At 38.5% G+C, this 25,761-nt stretch overlaps 1 protein-coding gene across 7 annotated transcripts in view; it reads left to right on the forward strand.

Annotated features, from left to right (window-relative positions):
* The window catches only part of JPH1 (junctophilin 1), an 87,504-nt gene that overhangs the window by 23,617 nt on the left and 38,126 nt on the right, over window positions 1-25,761 (forward strand). Inside the window, exon 3 of one of the 7 annotated variants that reach the window (XM_083822660.1) lies at window positions 13-22,975. The exons of the other annotated variants lie outside the window; for them this stretch is intronic. Within the exon in view, the coding sequence (XP_083678786.1) occupies window positions 13-355 (343 nt within the window). The 3' untranslated portion in view covers window positions 356-22,975. Of the gene's footprint in view, window positions 1-12; window positions 22,976-25,761 lie in introns of those variants that run through there. 7 annotated transcript variants of the gene reach the window in all.

Genomic DNA, 25,761 nt, shown 5'->3' on the forward strand with positions numbered 1-25,761 from the left:
TTTTTCCCAAAGGGTCTTCAGCGGCGGGCCTGGAATGTGCTGCGAAATCCCGGTAGCGGCAGGCAGACAGCCATGTGATAGAGGAGGCAGCGGCAATGGGGAAGATTGTAATCGGGAGTGGGCTGCTGTTACTTCCCAAACAGTTCAGCCCGCAGCAGCCTGCCTGCGCGCTGCTCTTCCCCTGGTGTTCGTCTGGCCAGAAGCTGCTCGTGGCTTAGGATTGTTGGCCTGGCAAGCACCGTATGCGCTCAAGCAGGACATCAGTCCCGTGGATCTGGTTCACAGCAGATCGTGGTTACGTGAGTTTACTCTCCAAGCACGCCACAAACTCGAGCGTGACCTTTCAGCGCATTAGTTACGGGGAGGCACCATGTTGGAGATATGTGACCTGGCCACAAGGACTCCAGCACGCCTGTGCACTGCGGAGCAGGGGCATGCAGCGAGCGAGCGAGCTCGGTTCTCTCAGGGGCGGTGAATCTGTCGTGCTTTCACAGCACGGTGGAAAACCAGCCTTGCTTCTCTTGGCTGCGGCCAGCCAGGGCAGCCAGCTCAGGGCCAGGACTGTGCTGATAGAGCTGCCCAGCCTCCTCTTCTGCAGCACGCTAGCTCAGTGTTTCATTGTACGTTAGAGTCTTTAGTATGCGTATGTAGCTTGTGTATGTACTTTTCACATGTACAAAGGCAAGTACTGCCTAATCTAGACCACTTTAAGGATAAAACCTGATGTGTACTGGTGAACTACAACAGCGAAGGCCATTTAGGCTCTATTAAAAAGGTAGGCTGGGAACTGAGTGCCTTAGCTAGCATGATTAATAGCATTGTGCAGTACAGAGTGAGTTTTAATAGAATATATTATAGCTCCAAAGGAAGCGAAATTTTTGACATTCAATGGATCCCCTGTATTCAGGAGCTGACCTTTTGGCAGTAGCTGTGAAATAATATACAGCAGAATCTTGTTAATTCATGCTAATGACTTAAGAGACCCATCACGGATTACTTTATTTTACAAGTTAGCGAGTAAGTGAAACATGATGACAAAACTTCAGAGATGCATGCTTTCATAGCATGTTCTCTGCTAATTTATCTTGCTAATAGCAAGATACTTGTAAATATATTCATAATATACAAGTTAAAGAAGAGCAGTATCATCAATAAAAGCAAAAATGATGTCATTAAGTGACACTTTAATACAGCAGCCTGTTATTAAATATATTCAAAGAAACAGGACAAATCTTCCAGCTGTGAGAGTGTGAAGAAGACTGGTGAAGTAATTCTAGAGGTAACAGCTACTGGTTTTTAGGATTAGTAAAAATGTTCTCTTTTTATATATAGCATACCATAGAATAAATATAACCAAAATTACTTGGGAAAAGCGAGTTATCCTAACTAGCACAGAACTATTGTGCAGGTGTATATGTAGGTTAAAAAAAAACATATGAAGTTTTAATTTCAGGTTGAATTACTTTAGAGAGCTAAACTGCCGATTTATGCTCGATCTGAAAATAGTAATTCCCGAGCTATAGGCTCATTTGAAAGCCCTCTCATGCATTCCAGTAAGTTCCTTAGTCTTCAAAATACAGAGTACATATCTCCTATGTAAACATTTTTTTATGATCACATTTTCTTGTTCTAAATTGTGTTCCCATTTTAAATACTATTAAGAATGGAGTTGCACCACTGACAATGTGTTTTCAAATAAGACTTTTTTCAGCACACCTCAGAAAATGACACCGAGCTGTGTAACGTTTGTTATGATCTTACTAGAAGAAAGAGCAGGAGCCTCTCTGGCCTGGAAACATCACACGCGCTTGTTACTGCACATTGGTGTGTCAGCAGAGAAGTCTGCCTAAATAAGGCAATGCATGAGTAGAGCTTATCAGCATTTGACAGGAATATAGTCCACTAACAGCTGATAGAGAAGCCCATCTTTTCTGTGCTATCACCGGCTCTCTACGCTGCACGCAGATGTATGTTTATCGGCTGCTCTGCTGCTGATTGTGCTCAAAAAGTAGCCCTCTGCTTTTTCTTTTTATTGTCGTTTTATTCCAGCAGCCATGAAAGTGAGCTGAAACCCATAAAGCCAAAAGTGCTAATATTATATTTGTATTTAAATGTGTATATTTATTTGTATGTGGAGTCAGCTTTCAATGAGTAGAGAAGAGGTGTACTTATCCTTCTGTTTCTTCTCCCACCAAATAGTCTAGAGTGGGTGAATATTGTTTGCTAATGTAAATGAAAAATAGGAAACTTCATGTATTTGGGTGCCCTTATGGTACTACTGTATACTAAAAGACGTTTGTAAAAAAAAAAAAAAAAAAAAAAAAAATTATCCATGACATTACAAAAGTCCTGACTGATTTTTGCCTTTCTCACTCTGAGGGACTGATCTCACTCCAATGAGCAGCTAAGCTCCCAGTAACCGTTCTGGGAATAATATTACACCTTGCATGTTCACAGGGTGCTTAAAAAAGAAAACAAAAATCCATGGTAAAACTCCCTTAGCATAGTTTCAGTATCAGTTTTCCTGGTAAATGGAGTGTGGTTGTCAGATTTTGCTCCTGTGTTATGAAGAGTTTGGCATTTGAAGATTTTATGAATGAAGTCACTAGGACAATAATTAATCTTTAAGATCTGATGGTACCTGGCCTGCTGTGGAATGTCACAAAGCAGTCAAACTTAGGACCTGCATATATTTTTTGATGGAGGGAATGAAAGTAAGTGTCTGTGTATGTGTGGCCTTTTTTTTCTTTTCATTAGGGATTTCAGAAAAATATCAGACACTACTTTCTTATCATTCCTTGTTATGCATTCAAATCAATGATTTGGGAATCCTTGTTATTTTTTTGCAAATCATTAAACTGTGAGGCTATACATGTTGAACTACTGACAGAAATTTCTGTTACCCAAAGTGATCAAGGCACTTTATGCTGAGTAGGTGTTTAAGACAATAGTGAAAAATGCCTTTCTCTTCTCCATAACGTACTGTTCATTTCTTGTTGCTCCTGACTATCTTCTCCTACCCTCTTCTCAAGTCAGGGAGGGAGGAGGGAACAGATGGATGGATAGATGGATGATGTACCTTCCCCCCCCCCACCACTTTTTTTTAATTCATTGAACTGAGTTTATCTTTTCAAATAACACCTTTTACATCTTGACCTCAGATCTGTGCTCCACGTTGGTTTTTACGCTACCAAGAGTAGTCTTGATAAATTTAGAGTTAATTGAGTTAATTTTGATTTTACTGTAAATATAAAGTAGGCATAAACTTCTCAGTATAAAATCAGATCCAGTGTACTTCTGCCTTTTTAAGCACTGCATTGAGTATGATGAAAAAATATTCTAAAAACAACCAACTTTGGAAAAAGCAAATGGTGCTTGCTAGGCAAATACACTGTGTGCTCTTTCTGCTACCCAGTACTCTACTTTGTCAGGTCAGTATCTTGCCTATTTATACCTGTGTATCCCATCATTAGTGTCTTCCTGTTTTCAAAACAGCATTGTCAGTGTTCTCCTGCCTCTTGTCCTCCTCCATGAAGGATGCTAGCTGGATTGCTTGGCATCCTTCTGAGAGCGTTCAGAAAGTTCAAAGGTTGCTCTATGGGAGCCCCACGTTTTGTAAAAGTTGTTTGTTGCACTGTATGCAAAATGACACAGAGAAAAAAGACTAAAGCTTCTAAATTAGTTTAGGGAAGAGACCTCTGATAATTTAAGGTCAATCATAGTCCCAGGAAAGCAGAACAGATTAAAAATAAATAAATTATTTTTGGCTGTGTTTTTTTTTGTTGATTTTTTTTTTTTCCCTCCCTGTTATTTCTTCCCAATACTTAGAAGGAGGGCTCAGGTTTCTTTCCTTCCAAAATGACTTTCATGTCTGTCAGGACAAAGAAAAGACTAAAATCTTTGTTGGAATGCTTACCTGTTTACATTCCAGATGGGTGTTTGCTGGAGGTGATAATTTCTTGTGTGCCACAGCGGGTTGCAGAAGAATAAAATACACCAATGCCTGGTCAGGGGTGATAATCCTATTTGCCCAGCAGGCACTATTTGCTTTTTCCAAAGTTGGTTGTTTTCAGAATGCTTTTTCATCCTACCCAATGCAGTGCTTAAAAAAACAAACCCTGCAGTTTTAATTCAAATCCATCTTCTTCAGTTCAGTAGCCTGGCTTAACTGTCCTGATGGGAATTCACAATTCAGTAGCATTGCTGTACGCAATATAAGCAAGAGAGATACCTTTCTGTCTTCTGGATCCATCTATGATAGAGGTACCAAAAGAATCAGCAGTGGATTGGGATGCTTGCCAGCAGAGCACATGTGAAGGGCTCACAGCAGACCCACGGCGTGGTGCTGTTTTCCATGTGTGTGAAAGCTCTTGCACATGGCTTCGTATGTAGCTCCATTCCAAAATAAGACCACTTCCCCAAAGGAAATAACGCTTTCATGCTGCTGGTTTGACATTTCTGTACCACTTCTCTCCCAAGATATTCAGTTACTTTTCTAGAATGTCTGCAAACCCCCACTACTGAGCTGGATGCAGTCTCATACACCTGCATGATCTGCATGGAAAGTGTGATGTGTCCATGGAGATACAGAAGCTGGGTAGCATTGCTTTTAAGTGCAGTGACTGTGCAGGCAAACATGGTAAAGCCCGTACAATTCTTTAGTAATTCAGGAATGCTTTCTTTCTAGCAATAGTATTAATAGGTTTTATCTTTTCAATTTCTAAAACTAAATTTTGCAAATATTTTAGTTGCTGCTACTATATTAATTATGCAGACTTACAAGTTAACACTTTTTTTACTTTATTTTCAAATCTATTTTTACCGTAGCCTTTATCAATATTTCATCATGTTGTTTTTACATGGCTTTGTAATAAAGGTTGTTTCACAAGGTGAAACAACAAAAATAACCCTCCAGGATTCTGCAAAACATGCTTTGAAGCACCTGAGTATCTTTTCATACATAGTGGCAATAGTTTGGAAAGCTTTGTAATATCGTGGAATTCAAACCTTACTCAATTGTACTTGAAATTTAAAGAACCTGTTCAATAGCTGTCTTCTTAATTACTAAACGACACAACATGATTGGATTTTGTAAAAGTTTAGTAATCATTTCTACACTGAAGTTTAAAAGAAGAATCACAGGTCAGGGGCTGTGCTTAGTAACAAACTTGCATGCTGTGTCGACTTCCAGTGTATTTCACGGCAGGTGTGTCTGGCACACATTAAGACTGACAGAGGAAAATCTTAACTTCACACTCTGGTGTGTTATAGAGATGCAGTCACTAGTTCTGTATTGAACAGTAACTGAAAAATAAATGATTCTGTGAAGGAAATTTTGTCATCTGAGATGATCTGCCTGGCCTACTCCTTGACCCCAATGAGACTATCAGCTTTTCTTTTTAATAACTACGTTGGAATTAAATATAAATGTCTTGACTAAAAAGTCAAAGAAGTACATCTGAAAACATCTAAGAATGATTTAATGTTTTAAAACCCACCAACAGCAACAAAAAACCCCACCACCAACAAAAAAATGCTTCAGTTCCTCTGCTAGGAAGATCAGAATTTGAAAATTATTGTCAGTGTGATGCTAATAACAATAAGAAAAAATGACAGCCATTGATCTTGGGAGGACATTTCTATGCTGAGATGAAGCACTTAACTACGCTATGATGAGCTATGTTTTCAGCATCTCATTAACGTCTTTTTCTGTACTTTTATGCAGCCAATTAGTTCTAAATTCAAAAGTTTTTAATTTAGAATGTGATTTTAACATTCCCGTCCTTTAAGTAGGATTTATCTTTTGTATCATGTTAATGAAGAGAAGTCCCATATGTCTAGTAGTTAATTTCTTCAAAATTTTCTTCATCTGGGCCCGTTATAAATGGACTGTCCCATTATTCCTGCAACTCCGGAAGCAGAGAGCCTGTGACATACAGAGGTGATTTCCTTAAAATAACCTAATTTGAAAGCTTTCATACTGAAATATATTTTAAAATATTATTATTTATTTCTAAAGCCCTAGTTCATATTCTTTTATCTCTTTGCAAAGAACAAATAAAAGAAATCTGACAGAAAATAAATCTCTTTCAATACCGCCTGCTCGGGTACATTATTGTCTCTGATGAAACAGGAGCCCGTGTCATACAATATAGGAACACAATTTTAAACTTCTAAGCTTTTGGCAGATGCAGTTTTCAGGTTGTAAACATAAATTCAGCTTTTAGGCAGCAAATTGCTATGTTGTGTAACCAGGCCTGAAACATGTAAGTGGAACATCACATTGCATATATTGCATACTGTGTCTTACAGTAAATGAGAGGGACAGGTCCTGAGATTTTACATTGAGGATATTAAAAAAAATAAATGCATAGGTTGGGCAATAAAGAAGCCAAGGTCTGTTTTCCTTGGGTAAATCTCTTCTAAAGATGAAATTGTTCCAGATTTGTAGTGACCTGTCCTCATATAAACTTCCATACTTTAAAATGCTTCCTCTTGTTCTGGTGATGCTGAATTTACCAGAAGAGATTCGGTTGCTTTTGTGATAAAAAGCATAAACTTGTACAAATAATTGGACTCCTTGCAGTAGTTTATGTTGAGGCAAACCTCCTGGTATTTTCCATATGGGCTATGGGAGTACCGAAACTTGGGTAGCTGTTTTAAGCGTATCTGGAAGAGACGTGAAGAACCCATTCCTCCTAAGAGAGCGATAGTTTTCTCTCCTTTGCTATGAAAAGTATGTGAGGTTTGTGAAGGTCATCTATAGTTCGCTAGTGCAGGGGGATACTTTTTCTATCCTATGCTCAAGTTACGATATACTAAGCAAATATTTATTAACAGCCCTTTCAGATGCAGTGCGATGCCAGCAGCTGCGCTCGACACAGACTGGGTGGCTAGGGAGCTCAGTCCTTCTGTCCCTCTCACAGGCAGTACCTTGGTTGTCTCCTTGTGTATGAACATAACATGTTCCCTCCTTGCTTCCATCCCTAGCATTAAGCCAAAAGTAAAGGCTGGGATGTTTCTGCTGGGTAGCAGCATTAGAATTGCAGGCTATTCCGCGGCTCATTCTTCCCCAGCATCTTTGAGCAATTTTTCTTTTAGCAGTTAAAGCAAACAGCTGCAGCACGGTCTAGTAATTATGCTCATGGCTGCCAGGCTTTGCTAAGTGTACAACAAATTGTTGCAGTTTTTTTTTCTTCTTTCTCTGTCCTGGCACTTTACACCAGTCCAACCCATTTCTTCGCTATGCTTAATCCAGTGCATTTTTTACAAAATAATGTTTCTGAGGGTCACACTTCCTTTATGGATCCTTATTTCCTCACCTGTCGTGGTTCATTCCAGCCTTGCTGGGTGGTGGCTGGCTACTTTGCATGTTCGCTCAACTGAAGGGATTTGAGACAGTCAAGGGAAGCAGGGAGATGCTTGCTTACACTGTCCTAAATTGTCATTCTACATTTCTACCACTATTTCTGTTAGCTTATTTGTAGACCCTGGTAAGATTTGTACTGCGGTGTGCACCTGTTCCTCTAAATCTTTCTCCTCTTTTGCATCTTGTCCTATCGTGAAAATGCAGGGTGAGAAGGGGTGAGGGAAAGAAGATCTGTCGCAGGAATTTCTCTTTCAGAGTTGTATTTCACTTTCAAGTTTTACCTTTGTCACTGTAAGATCATGTGCCGAAGTCTTGGCGATGCAAAAGCTAGAAGTTGTTAAGAATATACTCTGGAGTGGGGGTGACAATTCGGCCAGTCTGCAGCTGGCTCCTGAGTGTCCTTGAACAAGAGAGCTTGGGAACAGGCTGGATGAATTGTCTTGATGACAGCAGCCCACTCGCGACTCCCAAGGGTTCTCGAACACAGCTGAGAGTGGGTAGGGATTTACTGGATGGAAATAACACAGAAGGGAAGCATCAGCGTGACTGGACTTGGCTCACAGTCCGTGGCTGTGTATCCAGTGGAATACTGGAGTCAGGGGCACCGCTCTGAAGCACAGCTGTAGTAGGTTCCCTGCCTTGCCACACCGCTTCATTTCGATGCCACTACTCCATGGCAGCGACAGTTAACAGCAGTAGGAAAGCTGGAAGAACAATTTTATCTGCCTTTCCATCTTCCCGAGCATTGAGCATCAGCAGCATCTTGTTGCCAGGCAGGAAAGAGCCATGTCTGCATATTTAGATGAGGCCCAGCAGTGTTTCTTAAGTCAGGCGCAATGCCTCAGTGTGGCTGTGCTGATTGGGCTGGAAAGAAAAAACAGGCTTCGAGCATAACAGATGTGGCTGTGTTTATTCTAGAAGATCTCAACTGTTATGCTGCAGCCATATCTACATCTATAGCGTTCTGGATATCTGAGCACCACAGCAGATAATTACTTATTTGCATGCAGTTTTCATATGACAGCATGAGCACTGTTGATCCCTTTACCCCTGGGGTGCTTTCGTGCAGCCACACTACTGACACCAATAAGTGCTTTATCTTATCATTCTTTTGTAGTGGTTTTTTGTAGTGTTTTGCTTGGCGTTTGAAGGTGATTACATCCTTTGTACGTGAAAATCCTCTTTATGTTTCTGTGATAGTGCTACTAGCTCTCTTTTTTTTTTTTCTTTTTTACTTCTTTTTTCTTGAGGTATTTTGATCACTGGGACTAGTCTGGCACCTCCTTTTAGGGTGATTACATCAAAAAGTCTTCCCATTTTCACTGTTCTTGGGTGCATCATTGCTGACTATTCTGAGCTGCCTCCAGAATAATTAACCAGCTCTGCACAGATTTGCAATCTATTGTAACTGAGTTTTGAATTGTACTCCTTGTATATCATAGGTAATGTTAAGAGACTTTCTTTTTTTCTGATCATTTTTAGGTATCGCTATCATTGATAATTTTGTCATAAGTATTCTACACAATTCCTCTGAAATCTCTCTTATGCTGGCAATTTACCTAAAGCTATTCACTCTGTTGCAGCACCATATTTCAAGTGTGATGTTGGGAATGTATCTTTTGCTTTTAGTTTAGTCACAGGTCCTCTATGTAGTATGTGGTGCAGCAAATATTTGCTGAATAAAGCTTAAATGACCCTATATAGTTAGTAGTGCCCTTGCAATACTGCTTTGAGTAAATCCTGCCTATTTCTGTAGCAGCATTGTTTTTTTTTTTTGTTGTTTTTCTTTTCTTTGTTTGTTTTCCCCCCAGATTATGGACATTAATATAAAATTGAGTCACGACCCTCTCTTTCTTCCTCTCTTTTTGGACCAGGTAGTTTTGTGATGCTGGCAGCAGAGTGGCTAGGATTCAGCCAGAAAGGTGCTGTCTGATTTCCTCTAAAGACCTGTTCAGTTTGGCAGTCGTGCTCCTGGTGTGCACGTAATGCAGGTTCAGACTGGGAGCAGCACCCACAACTCCAGTTTCACACAGCAGTGTTCTCAATAACCAACAGAGACACAAAAGATGTGTGGTACTGCAGATTCTGCCTCTGGCAATGTTTTCTGAATACTGACCCTAAACCACTCATCCACATTTAAATGCATGAATGTAGAGGTTAATTTCAAGAAGCAAAAAAATGTAGGTCCTGAAGCTCATTATTACAGACTCACTTAAGTCCAGGTGAGAGAAAGTATTCTGAACGTGTTTCTTAGCATTCCTGCAGGCAAATTTGAGATTCATGGTGTTTAAGATGCTGGCCAGCACCTTATTTATACATCAAGTCTTCTCCAATTCAATGTGAGAGGATCTAAGCATTAGGAAGTCTGTTCCTCACATCTAAACACGGCTTTGTTGAGCTTCATAATGCCTTGCTCCTGATCGCTGTTCAGTATAAAATGGCAGCGGCTTAAACTTCCCTCTTTTACCAAGGTGTCCCGAGGACAAAGCGTGCATGCTGTGGGGATGTGGTAGAAGTACCCAGGTAAAATACCGAGTGAGGGGATGAGGCAGGATGAGGCCTGCCTGAAAGGCCAAACACCCAAAGCAGCTAATGAAGACTTGTTGGCAGTCAGTTTATTTGGTGGCTGCTGAACAGTTCCTCGGTTTGCTTTTTCATCTGAATGTATCTGAACAGCGTGGACAGAATTGAAGATTACTGAAGTAAACCTCCAGGTGATGAGTTAAAGAAGTTGAGGTATTCTTGCATGCACAGGTGGGGATAGACACAGAAAAATAAAACAGCTAAAGTGTATTTTAATTATACACATCCTTTCTATGACAGAAGACAGATAACTCCAAAGAAAATTAAGGCAGCACACTTAAATCATTTTTTTTTATTTAGCCAAAACAATAATAGATAATGTGGTGATGATACATATGTATGTCATCCTTATTTATTTTAACCACAAGATTTATTTTAGCAAAAGTTGATGATACCATTTGTCTTTTAACATGTGATTTCAGTTGTAGCAAACAAGCAATTTATACTTCTGATTTATTACCGCTTCACTGGGATATTTTATTCCTCAGTGAAACAGACTTTTCCATAACAGCTTCTGCTACCAAGGAGGATTTTTAATTAAAATCATCATCATTTTCTTTTTGACTGGATTTCTTGTCATTACTAATAGGACTAACATACGAGGATGAATGTAATGCTGTAGTACTAATCAGTGCAATTTTTTACTGCATGTCTTACTGAAAGAGCACAAAATATAGGTGAACTTAAGAATTTTGAACTAACACTGTTTACATGTGCAAGTAGCAAAAGATGATGCGCCCTTCCCCCTTCATTGTTAAGTGGTAAATTGTTGCTATGGTGATCCCTCTTTCCATCTCATCAGCTATAACCTGGTTTTCCACATCAACTGAATAGCTGCAAGCAAAGCATGATCTTTATTAATTTTTTTATATCACTTAATATTGTTTTGCTACATAGTTATTGTCTTGGGACTTAATGCAAGCATCAAGATTCAGTAAATGTAAGCAAGAGATCTAATTTTGTAGTACATAAATCTGTGCACTCATTAAAATAATCATCATGTAACTGCCAAGGACTTTAAGTGGATTTCTTAAAGCGAGCTTATTTTAGGTATGTACCGTTGATTTTTTTTCTCATTATTCAAAAGACTGTAAGCTCTTATAGTAAATATGTGAAAAACTTGTCGAGTCCCTGGTTAAGTTTTCAGTTAAGTGATTTGTTGTTTTTTAGTGAAGGTGATAAAAACAGGATAGTTGTAGCAAAATTTTCACAGAATAGCTTTATTTTCTTATAGTGTCACTCTGTATGCATAGTGAGAATGCAGAGAGATGCCTCAGCTGTAGTGAGAGTAAGCCAGGTGACCTGTTGTGGAGTCAGCACAGGGCAAAATGTAGGAGTGCCTGTTCCTGTACATATACATAACACGTTTGTGTCAGAAATTTCAAGTGCCGAGTGAGCTTTCGGGCCACCAAAATAATCCCCCAAAGCCAGAGAGACCCCCTCTCAGCCCCACCACAAGGTTTTCCAGGGAATGGGCCAGATGTTATAACAAGCCCCAGAGCCATAGGTGGGACGGACATTGCGATTTTTTAAATAAGTTATTTGAGTATAAATCAGTGGTTTTAAAAGATGGTATTTGTCTGTACACACTTGTGGTACTGTTCATTACAGTCTCTTTCCTTTTCACATTAGATTTGAAACATTTCAAAATACAAACATACTGTGTCTTACAGTGCTAGATAGCATATGAGCAATTCTTTGTTTCTGATTTTACTCATATTCCAGTGCTTTTTATTGGGGGGAGGGGAGGGACAGGACTTTTTCCCATAAATTTTATCTGCATTACACATGCCTGTTTTAAATTGTGTGTTACGATCAATAAAGGAGTAAGAGCATATCTGTCTCAAATTAATTGTTTCCTATTTATGACCTGCTTTGTCATCCAGAAGAGGACCTGAGCAAGAGAGGAGTGTTCTCAAAGGCTGTACTCCAGTATTTCAATTCTTGTAAAAGCATCCCAGTTATCATGTACAAAAATGTAAATAAGAATCTTGGCTTCTTTGTTCGTAGTCTTTTGGGTTCTGTGTGTGGAACAGTATTTTTCATGTCTCAAAATACTGTGCTGCCATAGGCACAGTTCCCATTCGATGTTCCTGACCTATATTTGCAATGAGGGATGTTTTTCTAAATAATGTCAAAGATCATCGCTCAGTAGAGCAGTCTCTTAAGGACATGTTGAGAGTTGTACAAGTATAAGCACGTTAGCAAACTAGGAATTGGATTGATGTTTCAAGTAAGAAGAAAATCATTGCACAATTTAGGTCTAGAGTAAGGTGTTTTGAATCAATGAATTGCTTAGGTCTTTTGGAACTACTTCTTGCGCAACTACCAAAGGATTATGCTTTGGCCAATACACAGCTCACTAAATAGCCTGACAGAAAGTAATCCATGAAAATGAGGGATGCCATATTTTCTTCCAGCTGCAGAGGATGAGAAATAATTGCGAAAGCATATTGTAAATATGCCCAAGCCCAAACAGCCATTACAGTGTTCTTGCAGTATCTGCTTATTTTGTCTACCTTTATCAGGTGTGGCATTTTAGTTTGTGAATCTGCTCATCTTAGTTAAATAAGCCATCTTGTTACCTAATTTGCCATCGCCAAATCTGTATGATAGTGCAACCTGAGTCCCTGCAAAAGAATATACCAAACCATGTGCAGCATGAAGTCCTTGCTTGTATTTCGCAATCATGTGAATAGATCACAGAAAGACTTTGTTGTGTCATGGACTGATCCTTTTTTGTTGGGGGAAGTACAAACAATTCCAGCATTTACAGCAAAAACAGTTTGTGAAAGAGGAGCAGCTGTTTCATGTTTTGTTGTCACATTTTCCTGATTCCAGCATTTCCTACGTAGTAACCAGAAATAATTCCTCACAGGACAGGGGAGAGAGTGACCCGAGGCTCAGTAGCCCCAGTGCCAAAAAGATGGTTGAGTAGTCTTTGTACGAAGCTCTTCAGACACTCCTGCTCAGCATTATTTATTTCAATGAGATTTATATTAGGCAAGTTAATACAGTTTCAAGTATGTTTTAAGCCTGCAGTACCAGGGATCAGCTGCAGACGTGGAACAGGGACTGAGCTGAGTGTGAAATCGAGTGGCTAAGAGTGGGGGAAGAGAAGATGGTTCCTTTCAGCTGTGTTCTTCCTCGGGTTTAAATGTACATGAAACTATAGCCTTCCTCTGTCTGGATTTTTTTGTTCTACATGGTCCCTTAAAGGGACCTAGTTGTTCCTTTGTTGTATGAGTGTAATCGGGAATTTGATGACCTGGAAAAAACGTATTCGGGCAAAATGCCAGCCAAAGAGAGTCCTCTGAATAGTCAGACTGTGCACATGGGATCCAGTGTTTCTGTCTGTCTTATTTCCCTTTCAAGTAATTGTGGGTTTTTCTTTAATGCTTCTATTGCATTGTTTCTGAAAACTTGTCCGCATTTATACATTTATTTATATTGTTTCTGAAAACATGTCTGCGTTTGTACAGTACAAAAATGTTTCAGTAAAAGACAAACATAAGATCAAAACAAAACCACATTTGCCACATAAAAGGCCATAAGATAACTGTTCCTCTCTCCACTTGAATGTGTGAAAGCTTGCATAGGTGTCTCTATTTAAGTGTGCTAAGTTCTACTTGTTTTCTGTAGCTAACTTATTTTGCCATCCATTAATTCCAATAGCTATTTCTAAATTCTCCTGCTTGTAATAGTAAATAGGCTTTGTGGCTGCAATATGTAAAAATAGTAATTCTAGCCTATTCCTTACTGATGCTGAAACAGATTAGAAAACAGCTACAATGAAAAACAAGTTCCAAATTTTAAGTTTTTATTTTAAAAAGATTTACAGTTTCAATCATCTGAAGTATGAGTGTGCTGGCAAGAAGACTTGGTGTTCTCTCATTGCCCCTCAAATAGGGAAAGACAGACAGAGAAGCTATTGGTGCCTGCCAGAGAATAGCTGTTACTATAGATTGAAATGCATAGCATCAAAAATAATTTAAGCTAGAAATAGTGCTTCAAAATAATAATAATAAATAATAATTAATAATAATAATAATAATATCTTCCTCGGAATTCCTCAGGATTCCTCTGGACATAGTGAGGAATTGCAGTTCTATCTTCTACCCTAGGTGTCAAGGATGCAGTGTTTTTTCCAAGTGAATGTAGCTCTGCCCCTGAATTCAGGGACCACCTTTGCTGCTTTTCTTGTCTTCACAGTTCACAATAAAAAAGACAAAAATGACCCATGTCAAAGTTCATATGGATCCTGAGGAATTTTCTAAGCTGTATCATTTATTTTGAGATTTATTGGTAAGACTAGTCTGAAGATGATTTTTTCCTATTTGTAAGTTTTTTCTTCATTTTGGTTCAGTGTCACTAAAGATACTCTCAAATACTTTCAATTCTTCTCTCTTTCCATTGTGTAGCTAGCCCCTTTCAGAGCATAATTGCTGCTGAGCATATTTTATTTCCTTACTAACCTGCTTGGCTTCTTGCCTTTTAGCATTTCTGTTCTCTGACATAAGCCTGCCACTGTTAAGAGGCAATACCATTGTTCAAGGAACTTGCTTAAACAACATGTGCTTTGTTCCTCTTAAGCACTCTAAAGAAATGCCATCTGAAGGATAACAGAGAGAAAAACTGTCAGACCTTTCATAAATGTTTTCATCCAAGATCAGTGACGTTGCTTGCTTGTCCCACAGCCTTTCATCCCAGCAAATACAGAAATCAAATTATAAGAGAAAATTTACTCCATCCAAAAAGCATTATAATAAAGGAAAGAAAAAGTAAGTTGTTTGATTTTAAAAAAATCTGATTTGTAGTAAATAGATCAACAGACAGCACTGATGTAGAGATTGTTTTACTTAGCTAAATTATATTTTAGCGAGGATTTTCTATACGTACAATATTTTGGATTAACTATTCTAAACTCTGTCATGCAATTTCAGGTTAATGGTGCCTTTTCCTAGTGTGGTTCAGAGTGGATTGGATTTTGCTAAGTTGGGGAAATTACTTGGTACAGAAGGAAGTAGGATTCATGGATTTACTCCAAACTAACTGATATGTATAAAGCAAACCTACTTTGGGAATCATTTTCTTTCATACAGGGAGAAAAAAAAAAGGCTGAAGAGAATAAATGGATAGCTTTAGTGCTGTTGTTATCACAAAGAGCTGTAGAAAGGTTCAGAGATAAACTGTTGATTTACTGATTTACTTGAAAGGACATTAAGAGCAAGTAGGCATAGCCTACAAAGAAATCAATTGAGTAATTTTACTTGTGACATTGCCAATACTAAGAGAAAAGAGGTATTGAAGTTTGTGTTGATTATTAGACATTATGCTCTATTAGTTGACCCAAATAGGTTTGTTTGTTTGTTTGTTTTGTTTTTTAATAGTTATACTTCAAGGACAGATACCAAACATCTCTTTAAAACATTAAAAAAAAAAGTATATTTAAGTTTTTGAATTCCTAATTTCATATTCTCAGGGTTTTTAAAGTTCGCATTAGATATAATACATGTACTTTAATGCAGAGATATTGTAGGAGGAAAAGTAATTTGCTGGAGGTGGACTCCTCTTTGCTTAATTATCACATCTCCAACAGGGCTAAATTCAGCTCTGACATACGCTGGCAAAAATCTCATTCACACAGAAGCAACATTCAGCTGCTGCTCTGCAGTAGATCAAGCTCCAGTCTCACCAGATGGCATTTCTTCTTCAGGTGTATGTCACTCCCGGTATGTATATGCTTCAGACAAGTTAGACTATGGGGTTATTTTGTTCAGTTTTAACAGAAACATCTTTCATGGACCTACTCTACACATAGCTTAGTCATTTCACAATTCCAAGTAGTATCATAAGGATAGCAAAGAAGGGGTTTCCTTATTCTTTTATTTCTCTTATTGTCAGTAAGACGGAATGTGGTGAGTACTTGCTGTTGGCTCAAACATTTCCAAAATCTTCCAGAATATCCAAAAATCTGTTTCTGGCCTCATCTCCTGTTCTCTGGTTCAGACGCTCCTGCACAGATTTTTAAACTGTGCTGATAAGAATCTGAATACTTTAAATTTAGTCCATGGTGCAACTAACGTAATCTTCCCTGCACAGGAACAAAAAAAAAGTCAAGGATTCTTTTGCTGGGCAAAACGCATGTTCAGCTATTTCATATGCCTGCCTTTATCTGCTGGAATGCACAAGATGTGAGATTCATGACTGAAGCTCTTATATTCTGAAGTGGCTCATGGCCTCATCAAACCTTGAAGTAAGCTCCAGCATTTTTGTTTTGAGAAATCAGAGTCTGTTAAGTACACCACTGGGTAGACAAATGCCCAACTGCTGTAGCAAATTGTCACAGAGTAATACATAGTTGGCAACATACTGATGCTCCTGCACCCTGCTGAGATAAAAATTTCAGAGATGACAGAACCATTGATACTACCAACATGGACATCAGTAACCATAGTTACTCCAGTATTGGTCTCAATATTGATCTCAGTTATAGATAATGAGATAGAGACACCTAAACTCATCCATCGCTGGGTTGGAGATAGCTGTTAGCCCAAATACAACTGTCGTACAAAGTGCACTTTAAACTTACGCAACATTGCTGAAGAGGTCTGGTTCTCCAATCTCTGCTCTCCTCACTGAATTCCACCTGTGCTTGGTGGTCTACCCGTCACCAGCCTATTTGACATCTTATGAGAGTGTCTTGTGGGTGATACTCTAAACTGACTGACAGCTGGCAAGTCAGCTGTCTTTATATGAACTACCATCACACTTTTTCCAGGCACTTTTAGATTTTGGTCTGCGCCAATGAGAGATGAGAGTCTTCGTGTTGTCATGGGCTGATGCTTGCCAGTGAGGCATGAGTATGTGGAAGAGTGAGGGCCCATGGCACATCATTAGTGTGTCTGGAAACTCAAAAGACAGGCACATATGGATGGTTCACAGCTGGGAAGTTGTGTCATGTCTGCTTCCAGTTCAGGCAGGATTATCCACATTAATGAGTGACTGCTAAATTCAATGAAAACACTGTGGTGGGCACCAGCCAAAGTAAGACATGACTATACAGAAAGAGGCAAGACAAAGAGCTTGGATATTTTTACAGGGACTCTGATCTAGCCTTCTAAGGTGCATTAGTTGTACAGAGAGATTCTGTCAAGCTAAAGCACACCTAGTGTCAGAGGCCCCAAGTGACTTGACCTTTCTGTGAGGAAACTGTATACCTCAGCTCTGCTACAGCTTCTTGACTAACTGCCACGTCTTGCCAACAGGAATCATATTTTCATATAGGGCAGGGTGAAACCTTGCTCTCATGACAACACAAAAGAACTTAATTTTAATGAGACAGAAAGGTCCACTCTTAGGCAAGTAGCTTCTCAGGAAGAAGTGAACACATTGGATATCCTAACCACCTGTGGTCTAGAGTGTGTAGCTGTAGGCTTCAGGGGTTCTAGAGGAAGTGGGACCTTTTTAGAGCTTCAGCATGTAGATGCAGTGATGTATGCTCACCAAAAGAACTGGGACCTCTTACACTGCACAGTGGGAGATGGACACGTCTGCTCTCTAACATAGGCTGTACAACTCCCAAAAGAGTGTCCAGTGGCCCAGCATCCCAAATGCAGTCTTCTCTCAGAAGCCAACTGCTTCTAAGATACTGCTGTGGGAGTCACCCTTTCTTTTCTTTGACAGTATTCTTGCCTTGAGACAACCCAACAGATTTAACAAGAAAGCAGAGAATTCTTTGTTAAATCCATTCTAGAAAACACAGCTCTTCAGACTCTATCTCACCCTTTTCCTTCAAGATTAATTGTTAGGACCTAAGCTATCTGTCCGTAAAAATCATTTTATAGTACATTCAGTTTCAATCTTATATGTTAGAGACAACTTTTATTTCCTTTCCTTCTGCAAAGACTTTTTTTTCTCTGTAGATCCCTTTTCAAACAAAATTGCTTTTTGTTTCTTGTAAGAGCTACAGATGGAGCTTCTCCTTTCTTGCCGCTGTAAACTCCAAATGCATGTGCTCAAGGTAGATAAAAAAAGGCTGTTTCTTTCCTGTCCTAAAGAAATTCATAGAATCATTTAGGTTAGAAAAGACCTGTAAGATCATCAAGTCCAACCGTTAACCTAACACTGCCAAGTCTACCACTAAACCATGTCCCTAAGCACCACATCTACACATCCTTTGAACAGCTCCAGGGATGAAGACTCAATTACTTCCCTGGGCAGCCTGTTCCAATGCCTCACAACTCTTTTGGTGAAGAAATATTTCCTAATATCCAACCTAAACCTCCCCTGGTGCAACTTGAGGCCATTTCTTCTTGTCCTGTTGCTTGTTTCTTGGGGGAAGTCAATGACCCCCACCCTACTACAACCTCCTTTCAGGTAGCTGTAGAGAGCAATAAGGTCTTCCATTAGCCTCCTTTTCTGTAAACAACCCCAGTTCCCTCAATCTCTCTTCATAGGACTTTTGTTCCAGACCCTTCACCAGCTTGGTTGCTCTTCTCTGGACACGCTCCAGCACCTTGATGTCCTTGTTGTAGTGAGGGGCCCAAAACCGAGCACAGTATTTGAGGTGCAGCCTCACCAGAGCTGAATACAGGGGAACAATCACTTCCCTAGTCCTGCTGGCCATGCTGTTTCTGATGCAAGCCAGGATGCTGTTGGCCTTCTTGGCCACTTGAGCACACTGCTGTGTTCACAGTTGTCCATAAGTTATCTCACTTATAGGCTGGTAATATTTGATTTTATCATTTCATGTTTAAAGTGTAAGACTGATTCACGGTTATTCTAGCAGGTCTAAGGAGATAACATATGATATACCTGGAATTACCAGTCAAGAATGCTGCATCTTGAACTTCTCAAAAATGTTGGCACTCTTTATAAAACGTATGGTATGTTTAAGATAAGGAACTCCAGTTTTCACCTAGACAGCTAGGTGATGAGAGAGATCTATAGAGCAGTGATTCACATTGTGGCCTGTTTGATTTCTATCCAGATAGTGTGGAACTGAACAACCTTGCAGTTTGAATTCTTATTCAGGCCTAGAAAACACAAGAAAAGGTATCATTCTTCTCCACAGTGATCAGTCTTTTGACAGACCACTTGAAAGGTTGTATTTCTGCCTATATGTATCATGGTGAAAGTACATGAAAATCCTGGACTGAAAGAACTCCTTAAAACCATTTTTTTTCCTGCCTGTTCTGTGAAATTCCACCTTGATTGCCTGATAGAAATCTAATTTCCTAGATTTTTCTAGTTTCCTAGTTTCTAGTTGACCTGTCATAAAAGAGGTTATTTTGTATCTTGTATTTTCAGCAACTATTTGACTGTACGAAACAGTTCTTTTCTACCAGATAGACTAGCCTTTAAAGAAAAAGTACAAATTGCAAGACTTTACAGTTGGACTCCCATGCACAAAAGTACGAACAAGAAACTGCCCAAAGCACAAGTGCAATATTTCAAGTTGTGGGAAGTACTGTCCACACAATTCCTTGCAAACTAACCCATTACAGTACATTAGCAGTGTTCATTTCAGGGCTATGCTTCATAGCAAAAGTTTTCTTTATCTCAGCAGGCCTTTCACTACAAATCTGTCTCACAGAGAGTGAAAATGTTATTTATTTAATAGGATTCAAGAGTAAGTCTCTATTTGCTATCAACTGACTTCTCCTTTCTAATACAAAATCATATTCCGTATACATCCACTTGCTACCAAAGCATGTTCATAACAGAGCAAGCAAGACAGCTATATTTTTTAAATATTGTCACATTTTTTAAATATTGTCAGCTAGGCATAAATAAGGTCAAATTCCACGTTTAATAAATATGCACCTCATGGATAGATATAACAGAAATTCTGACCATTGTTTGAGTGAGAGATTTGAATTATTGCTGTTAGTTTGCTAATTATGTAAAATAGGATAATCTTTGAATTACCTCATACTGATAATCTTGAATTATCAAATTGTGCAAGGAAGCATGTGTTTACTTTCCCTGCTCTTCCAGTGGCTCCTCAGGAATGTCCTCCATTCCTCCTTTAAGCCCTCAGCAACATAGGCTTCAGTAGAAGAACTGAGGCAACACTGAGGCCTTCCCTTTTACTAACCTTCATGTTTCCCCATGGGATTCATAAAATAAGGCACATGTTCAGGTGACGGTAGATCTGTACTGACTCTTAAGAAGGTTCGTCTTATCTTGGTACACAGCCTGACAAGATAATTCATCCAGCCTACAAGCTTGTTCCAGGACACTGCCTTTCCCAGGATTTATAAGCCCTTTCCCTGTCATGAATGCACGCCCTTGACATGAAGAGGCTCCTTTAATGTCCTCAAGAGAAATAATAGGCAAAAGTATTCTCCTCTCACTCGGAGTTTAAACCAATGCTGTTGCCACTGGCTGCCAGCTACATGAACTGCTGTAGTAGCACTAGTTACTCCTATGGTATAACTTATTGAAGACATGGAGAGTACAGAACTTAGTTGGTATGTCTGTAGTAATAGCCAACACTTGTGGAAAAGACTCCTATGTATGTAGCACCATCATTCTGTGCAGCACAGCAAATCCAGCACTACTAGCAAGCTCACAAAGCTATAGCAGTCCTGCTGTGCAAAAGGGAGAGAGGATCCAGGATGTGGCACTTCTCCGATACTAATCATATCTCAGAGATCTGCAGTTCAGGAAGGTAACATATTTAGGATGCCTGGAGTGTAATTTTTGAGGCTCAGGAATTGCCTTACCAGGACACCAGCTCTCAAGAACAGACCTTGGTACAAATGGCTTTTTGCTGGATGTGGCAGGCAGGGTATTGCCAGGCAGGGTATTGCCCGATAGCAGATGCTTGTCTTAGCAGCTGTTCCCATGTCAGAGTCATGAGAATCAGTAAAACCTATTAACCTTTAGGTAGATGTCAAGTCTGATAAATAAATCTCTATGTGAAAAACAGAACAAGAAGAAATTTGGATTGGTAATATTGGGATTTACTTCCTGCTTCATTGCACGTAGTTGTATTTTTACTAAAATTCTGCTATTAGTGGCTTAGAAAAGAGAATACTTGCTTCCTAAAGAGGTGGGGAGAGAATGTCAGGGCTACAAGGACTATAGTAAGGAAATTAAAAGGAGCAAATAGACCATGACTGTTCAGAGGGACTCAAAACAATAGAGTTTTGAGTCTGAAATAAGTTGTTACTTTACATGCGGTTATTACATATAGAGTACAAAAATGAATCTTTAACCTCATGGTGCAGATCTGCATGACTTCAGCTGAACAAAGCACTTAGGGACCACTCGGAAGCAGGAATAAATAGCCTGCTGTGAACTTTCAGCAGCCTGTGTACTCCACAGAGTGCTTTCAGGCATCTGGACGAGATCGTCAGCCCTTGTGCAACCAACAGAGAGCAATGTTCCTTTTTTTCTTCTAATTTTCTGGTAGCTGACAGGACATGGTGGTCGTTCATTCAAATTGTGTATTATTGGACAGCACTGTAGGTAGCTACAGAGGGCAAATATATACGTACATTTTTACTTGTGTGTTATGTACATGAGAGAAAATTATTTTAAAGCTGTTAACTGTTGTAAGCCCAGACTTTCTATTTCCTTCATGCTACAGACAACAAAAACTGTGAAACAGCCGTCACCTCCTCTGTGTCTGAAATGATCCGACATTATTTTCAAATGCCAATCTACTGTGCTCTTCAGTTAAGTGCAATTCCATGTTTACAGACAAAAGGGTCAGCAAAGTCTTTCTTTTGCTTGTTCACACTGTTCAGTCTCTTGATACTTAATGTGCGGTATGAGCAGCTTGATTCATATCTGGTTGTCTGGAGTAAGGGCAAATCGCATGTGACCATCCCTATGCTTCAGCACTTGTCTTTCTTGGAGAACTTAGGCCTTTTGCTAATTAAGCTGTTCACATATAACATATTAGCATTTTCTGTTATTCAGGTATTTCTGTAGTTTTTTATAGAGTTATCTTAAAATGCATCAGTGAATTTGTAACAACTGAAGATAGAAGAACTAACCCCTGAATGGTTTGTTGGACATTTTTCTATCAATACTATTTTTCTAGACATCTAGTACCTGGTTGGGGGACAAAAGTGAACAGTGTAAAGAAAAACAAGCCCAATTCAGTTTTGGCTGTCAGACTTCTAAAGACACAAAGATTAACTTTAAACACATACGTTTAATGCCTTTAGAAAGATGAAAATTTTGTTTTCCCACTAGATTTAAATGCCCAGAGATGCAAAAAGGACCATTCAAAAACACAAGCATTGCCACACATTATTTGAATTCATGTCAATGTTTGTTATTTAAACATCTTAATTACCACAATCTTTTTCTTTTTAAATATACACAAAAGTAAATCACACTATTATATCTCAGAAAGAATTACTTTGTTTGCCATTATGTTCTAGATTTTTTTTTCAAGCATCCCCAAAACTCTTTTATTTAAAGCTATATTCCACTGTCAATGTATCATTTCTGTTCTCATTTGTTATGAAGATTTCAGTTCCCTCCTAGTACTGTTACGAGATAATGGCAGAAATAAGTATGTGCTACAGTTTTTGGAAAAAAAGAAAGGCAAATAAGCACCAAGCCACTAAATCTCTAATTTTGACTTTTTTCTTAGTATATTTTCCTTTATCAAGCACAGTAATGAAGTCTTTGGATTTAGATAATACAACCATAAGAAACAAACACCCACATCTATTAGGAAAAAGCATGAATACTCCTGGAAGTATTTATGATTGTTGAGTTTTTGTGATACTATTTGAAGCCAGCAAAGAACACAAAATTTTAAATACATTTTCACAATTAATAGTTTATTTTTCCTGCAATTTACTGTAATCTAATTTTCATGCAACGAGTGTATTGCAAGTTATCTATATTAGATTGAAGTGAAGAGAGGTCAGACAGTGTTTTTGTATTATGTATTTTGATACATAATACTTATGTATTCTTTGCTAAAATATCTGTAACACAGTGGACTTTTTCCCCTAAAATTTAAAAATTATATATCCAAAAAGAAAAGCACATAAGCTCTTTATAGAGGAAGAATTAAGGAATAAAGACATTGTCAATGACAATGTTTGTTATGGTTTTCATGTGTTTACTGGTGAATAGAAAGTTTTCTAAGTAGAATTATTCTAATTGTAAGTAATTTCAAGTGTATTATTTTCTAAAAACTGGCATTTGATTTCATATTTTCTGATTTTTGTTTTCTTGTTTTTACAAGCATTTGAAAGTGGAAAAAGTCAGTTGAAAACAGTTTATTTTGATAGAAAGATATTTCCTAGTCTTTTCCTCTTCCTGCAAGCTGTTCTTATTTTTCAGTCAGCTGTATTCCTGGGATCCTGATTTGTTGCTTTCTTATGAGCAGGATCTCAAAGAGCTGCCAGATATTAGTACTGATGATAGCATTCTTGTCATACCTAATATTTTATTAAATTTGTCCCTAGTAGAGAGCAGTACAGTTAAAAAAAAAAAAAAAAAAAAGTGGCTGGTGAAAAATGCAGTGCCCTAAATGTACCCTAGAAATTCTTGTAGAAAATTATCACAGCAGTCCATGTGTTCCCATTTCTTTGAGCAGGTTTGGCTTTTCTGTACACAATCATTATGGAATGGGGTTCTTTTTCCTTGGAACTCGTATTTTATGATGAAAGAAAGAGACACATATTTATCTCCTTCTTTTTTTTTTTTCTTAAGTATACCATAGACAGCAGCTAAAGCACAAGAGTGTACTATTTTTTTATGCTTCCAGCTAGGTTCAGAAGTTGTGCTCTTCAATCAACCTGCATAGTTGGCCATGATGATCAGAAACAACAAATTGTTTGCAGATATTCCCTTATCTTTAAAACAAACAAACAAACCAAACAACAATAACAACATCAAAAACACTCCCATTCCTGTCTGCAGCAATTACCATTATGGAATTGGGAAACTAAAAGAAAATATTGCTCACTAAGGAGAGTCAGTAATAAAATCAGATAATATATTGTTTATCCTATGAAATACGATAGACGAAGGCACATTGAGATGTAGATTTCAGATGTTCTTGGATGTTAGTGACATGAAAAGATACTGTCAGTGAATCACGTTGGGAAAATACCCTAAGAGCATAGTATACAAAAGTGGTTTTTGCCTGTTGAGTTGTAAGTTGACCCACAGGAAGACTTGGTTCCTGTCTGAAATGGTGTTGCTCCTCTTGCTGAAATTGAAGGCTGGGCCATTGTTAAGATTTCCGTGACAGTGCTAAGATGAAGTACAATCCATATGAAATAAAAACTTTTCTCATTGAAGTTTCTGACAGAATAATTAATGAAAGTGAACACATCACACGAAGAGACAATTCCATTATCCATGAGCAGATTATCTGGCATGCACATAAATAATGCCAGGCTAGTGGGACACCTAAGGTTAGTGAGAGTACCATGTAATTGCAGCTTGTCTATTGATGCTTTAACAGCAATCTAAAACCTTTTAAATCCCAACATCTGCATGAAAGTCTTTTTCCAAACAGATGAACAAAACTGCAGGACTGGAAGACTGATAAGGGAAATTAAACTAACAGCTTAATATGAAAAGTGGATTTTCAGAAATAGCTTATTTTTCAGGATGCTTTCCTTCATTCTCCTGAAATCTCTCTGAATTGCCGACCCCATATATGACCAGCACAAATTATACAAACATGTACCTCAGCACCCCTGAATTGTTGACCACTTCTGGTTTTCTTAATGCAGACTATAGAAGTCTAAAGGAGAATGCAAACAGGTTCAGAATAAACATAAGAAGGTTGATTCCACAATAAAAACAGAGATTGGTGTTCACCATAACATATATATAACATATATATATATATATAGTCGTAGGCATAGCAGAGCTGCTGTCCACTGCAGGAATTTAGCATCCCTGAAGTTCAGAGGACCAAACTGCAAATATCTCAAGTGTCTTACTTTTCATGGAGTGAGAGGAGTGCCTCCAATGAGGCATTTACGTCAGATGTCTGAAATACCTAATGTAAACAGCCTCTAAATCATCTAATCTCACTTCCTGTAAACAAAAGGCCATGTCATTTTTCTCAGAAGAAAAAAGAGGACTTTTAGTACACTGCCTAGTATCATTTGCAAGACTTGGAAATCTTTTTCCGTGTAAAATACACACAAAACATTTCAAGGGTTGACTATGCCTAAATTCAGCTTCTAATAGTTGAACCAGTTATGTCTTCGTCTGAAACACTAGTCTTCTCCATTTTGTCTTCTGCATTTTCCACTGTTGGATGTATACACCATGATAAGGGGTTTCTTAGTATTTCTTCAATAATGAGTGGATAGGAGACTGAGGAAGCTTAAATCAAAAAGCTCTTCTCAGAACCTTGATTATTCTGTGGTCCTGACATTTCTTTTTCCTTCTTGAGACGTAGATGAGTTGGGCATCCATTAGTGGCTTTATGGATTCTGGATTATGTTGCACAAAAAGAACAAATTCCTGTTTACACTGGATTTTTGTCTCCTGTGCGTTGAAAGACCACATTAAACCTTCTTTTCCTGCAGTGTGGGGCCATCCAGGGTGATCTCATACTCCTGTGCCTCTTTCCATGTCAGTCTCCCATACCGGCTAGGTTTTTTGTTCCCCAGTGTTCTGTTTCAGTATGGTCAAATGCAATGTTTTTTGGAGTTGATATATTGAATTTTAGGTTACAACCCAATACAGTGTCCTCCTGTGTATTTTCTGAATCCAGAAGTCCTATAATCTGCCAGTTCTAACACAGTACATTTTAGATTGTATTGAGACATTATAAAAGTAAAATATTAAACACC

This window comes from Anser anser (assembly GCF_964211835.1).
Source record: "Anser anser genome assembly, chromosome: 2".
NCBI classification, from domain to species: Eukaryota; Metazoa; Chordata; class Aves; order Anseriformes; family Anatidae; genus Anser; species Anser anser.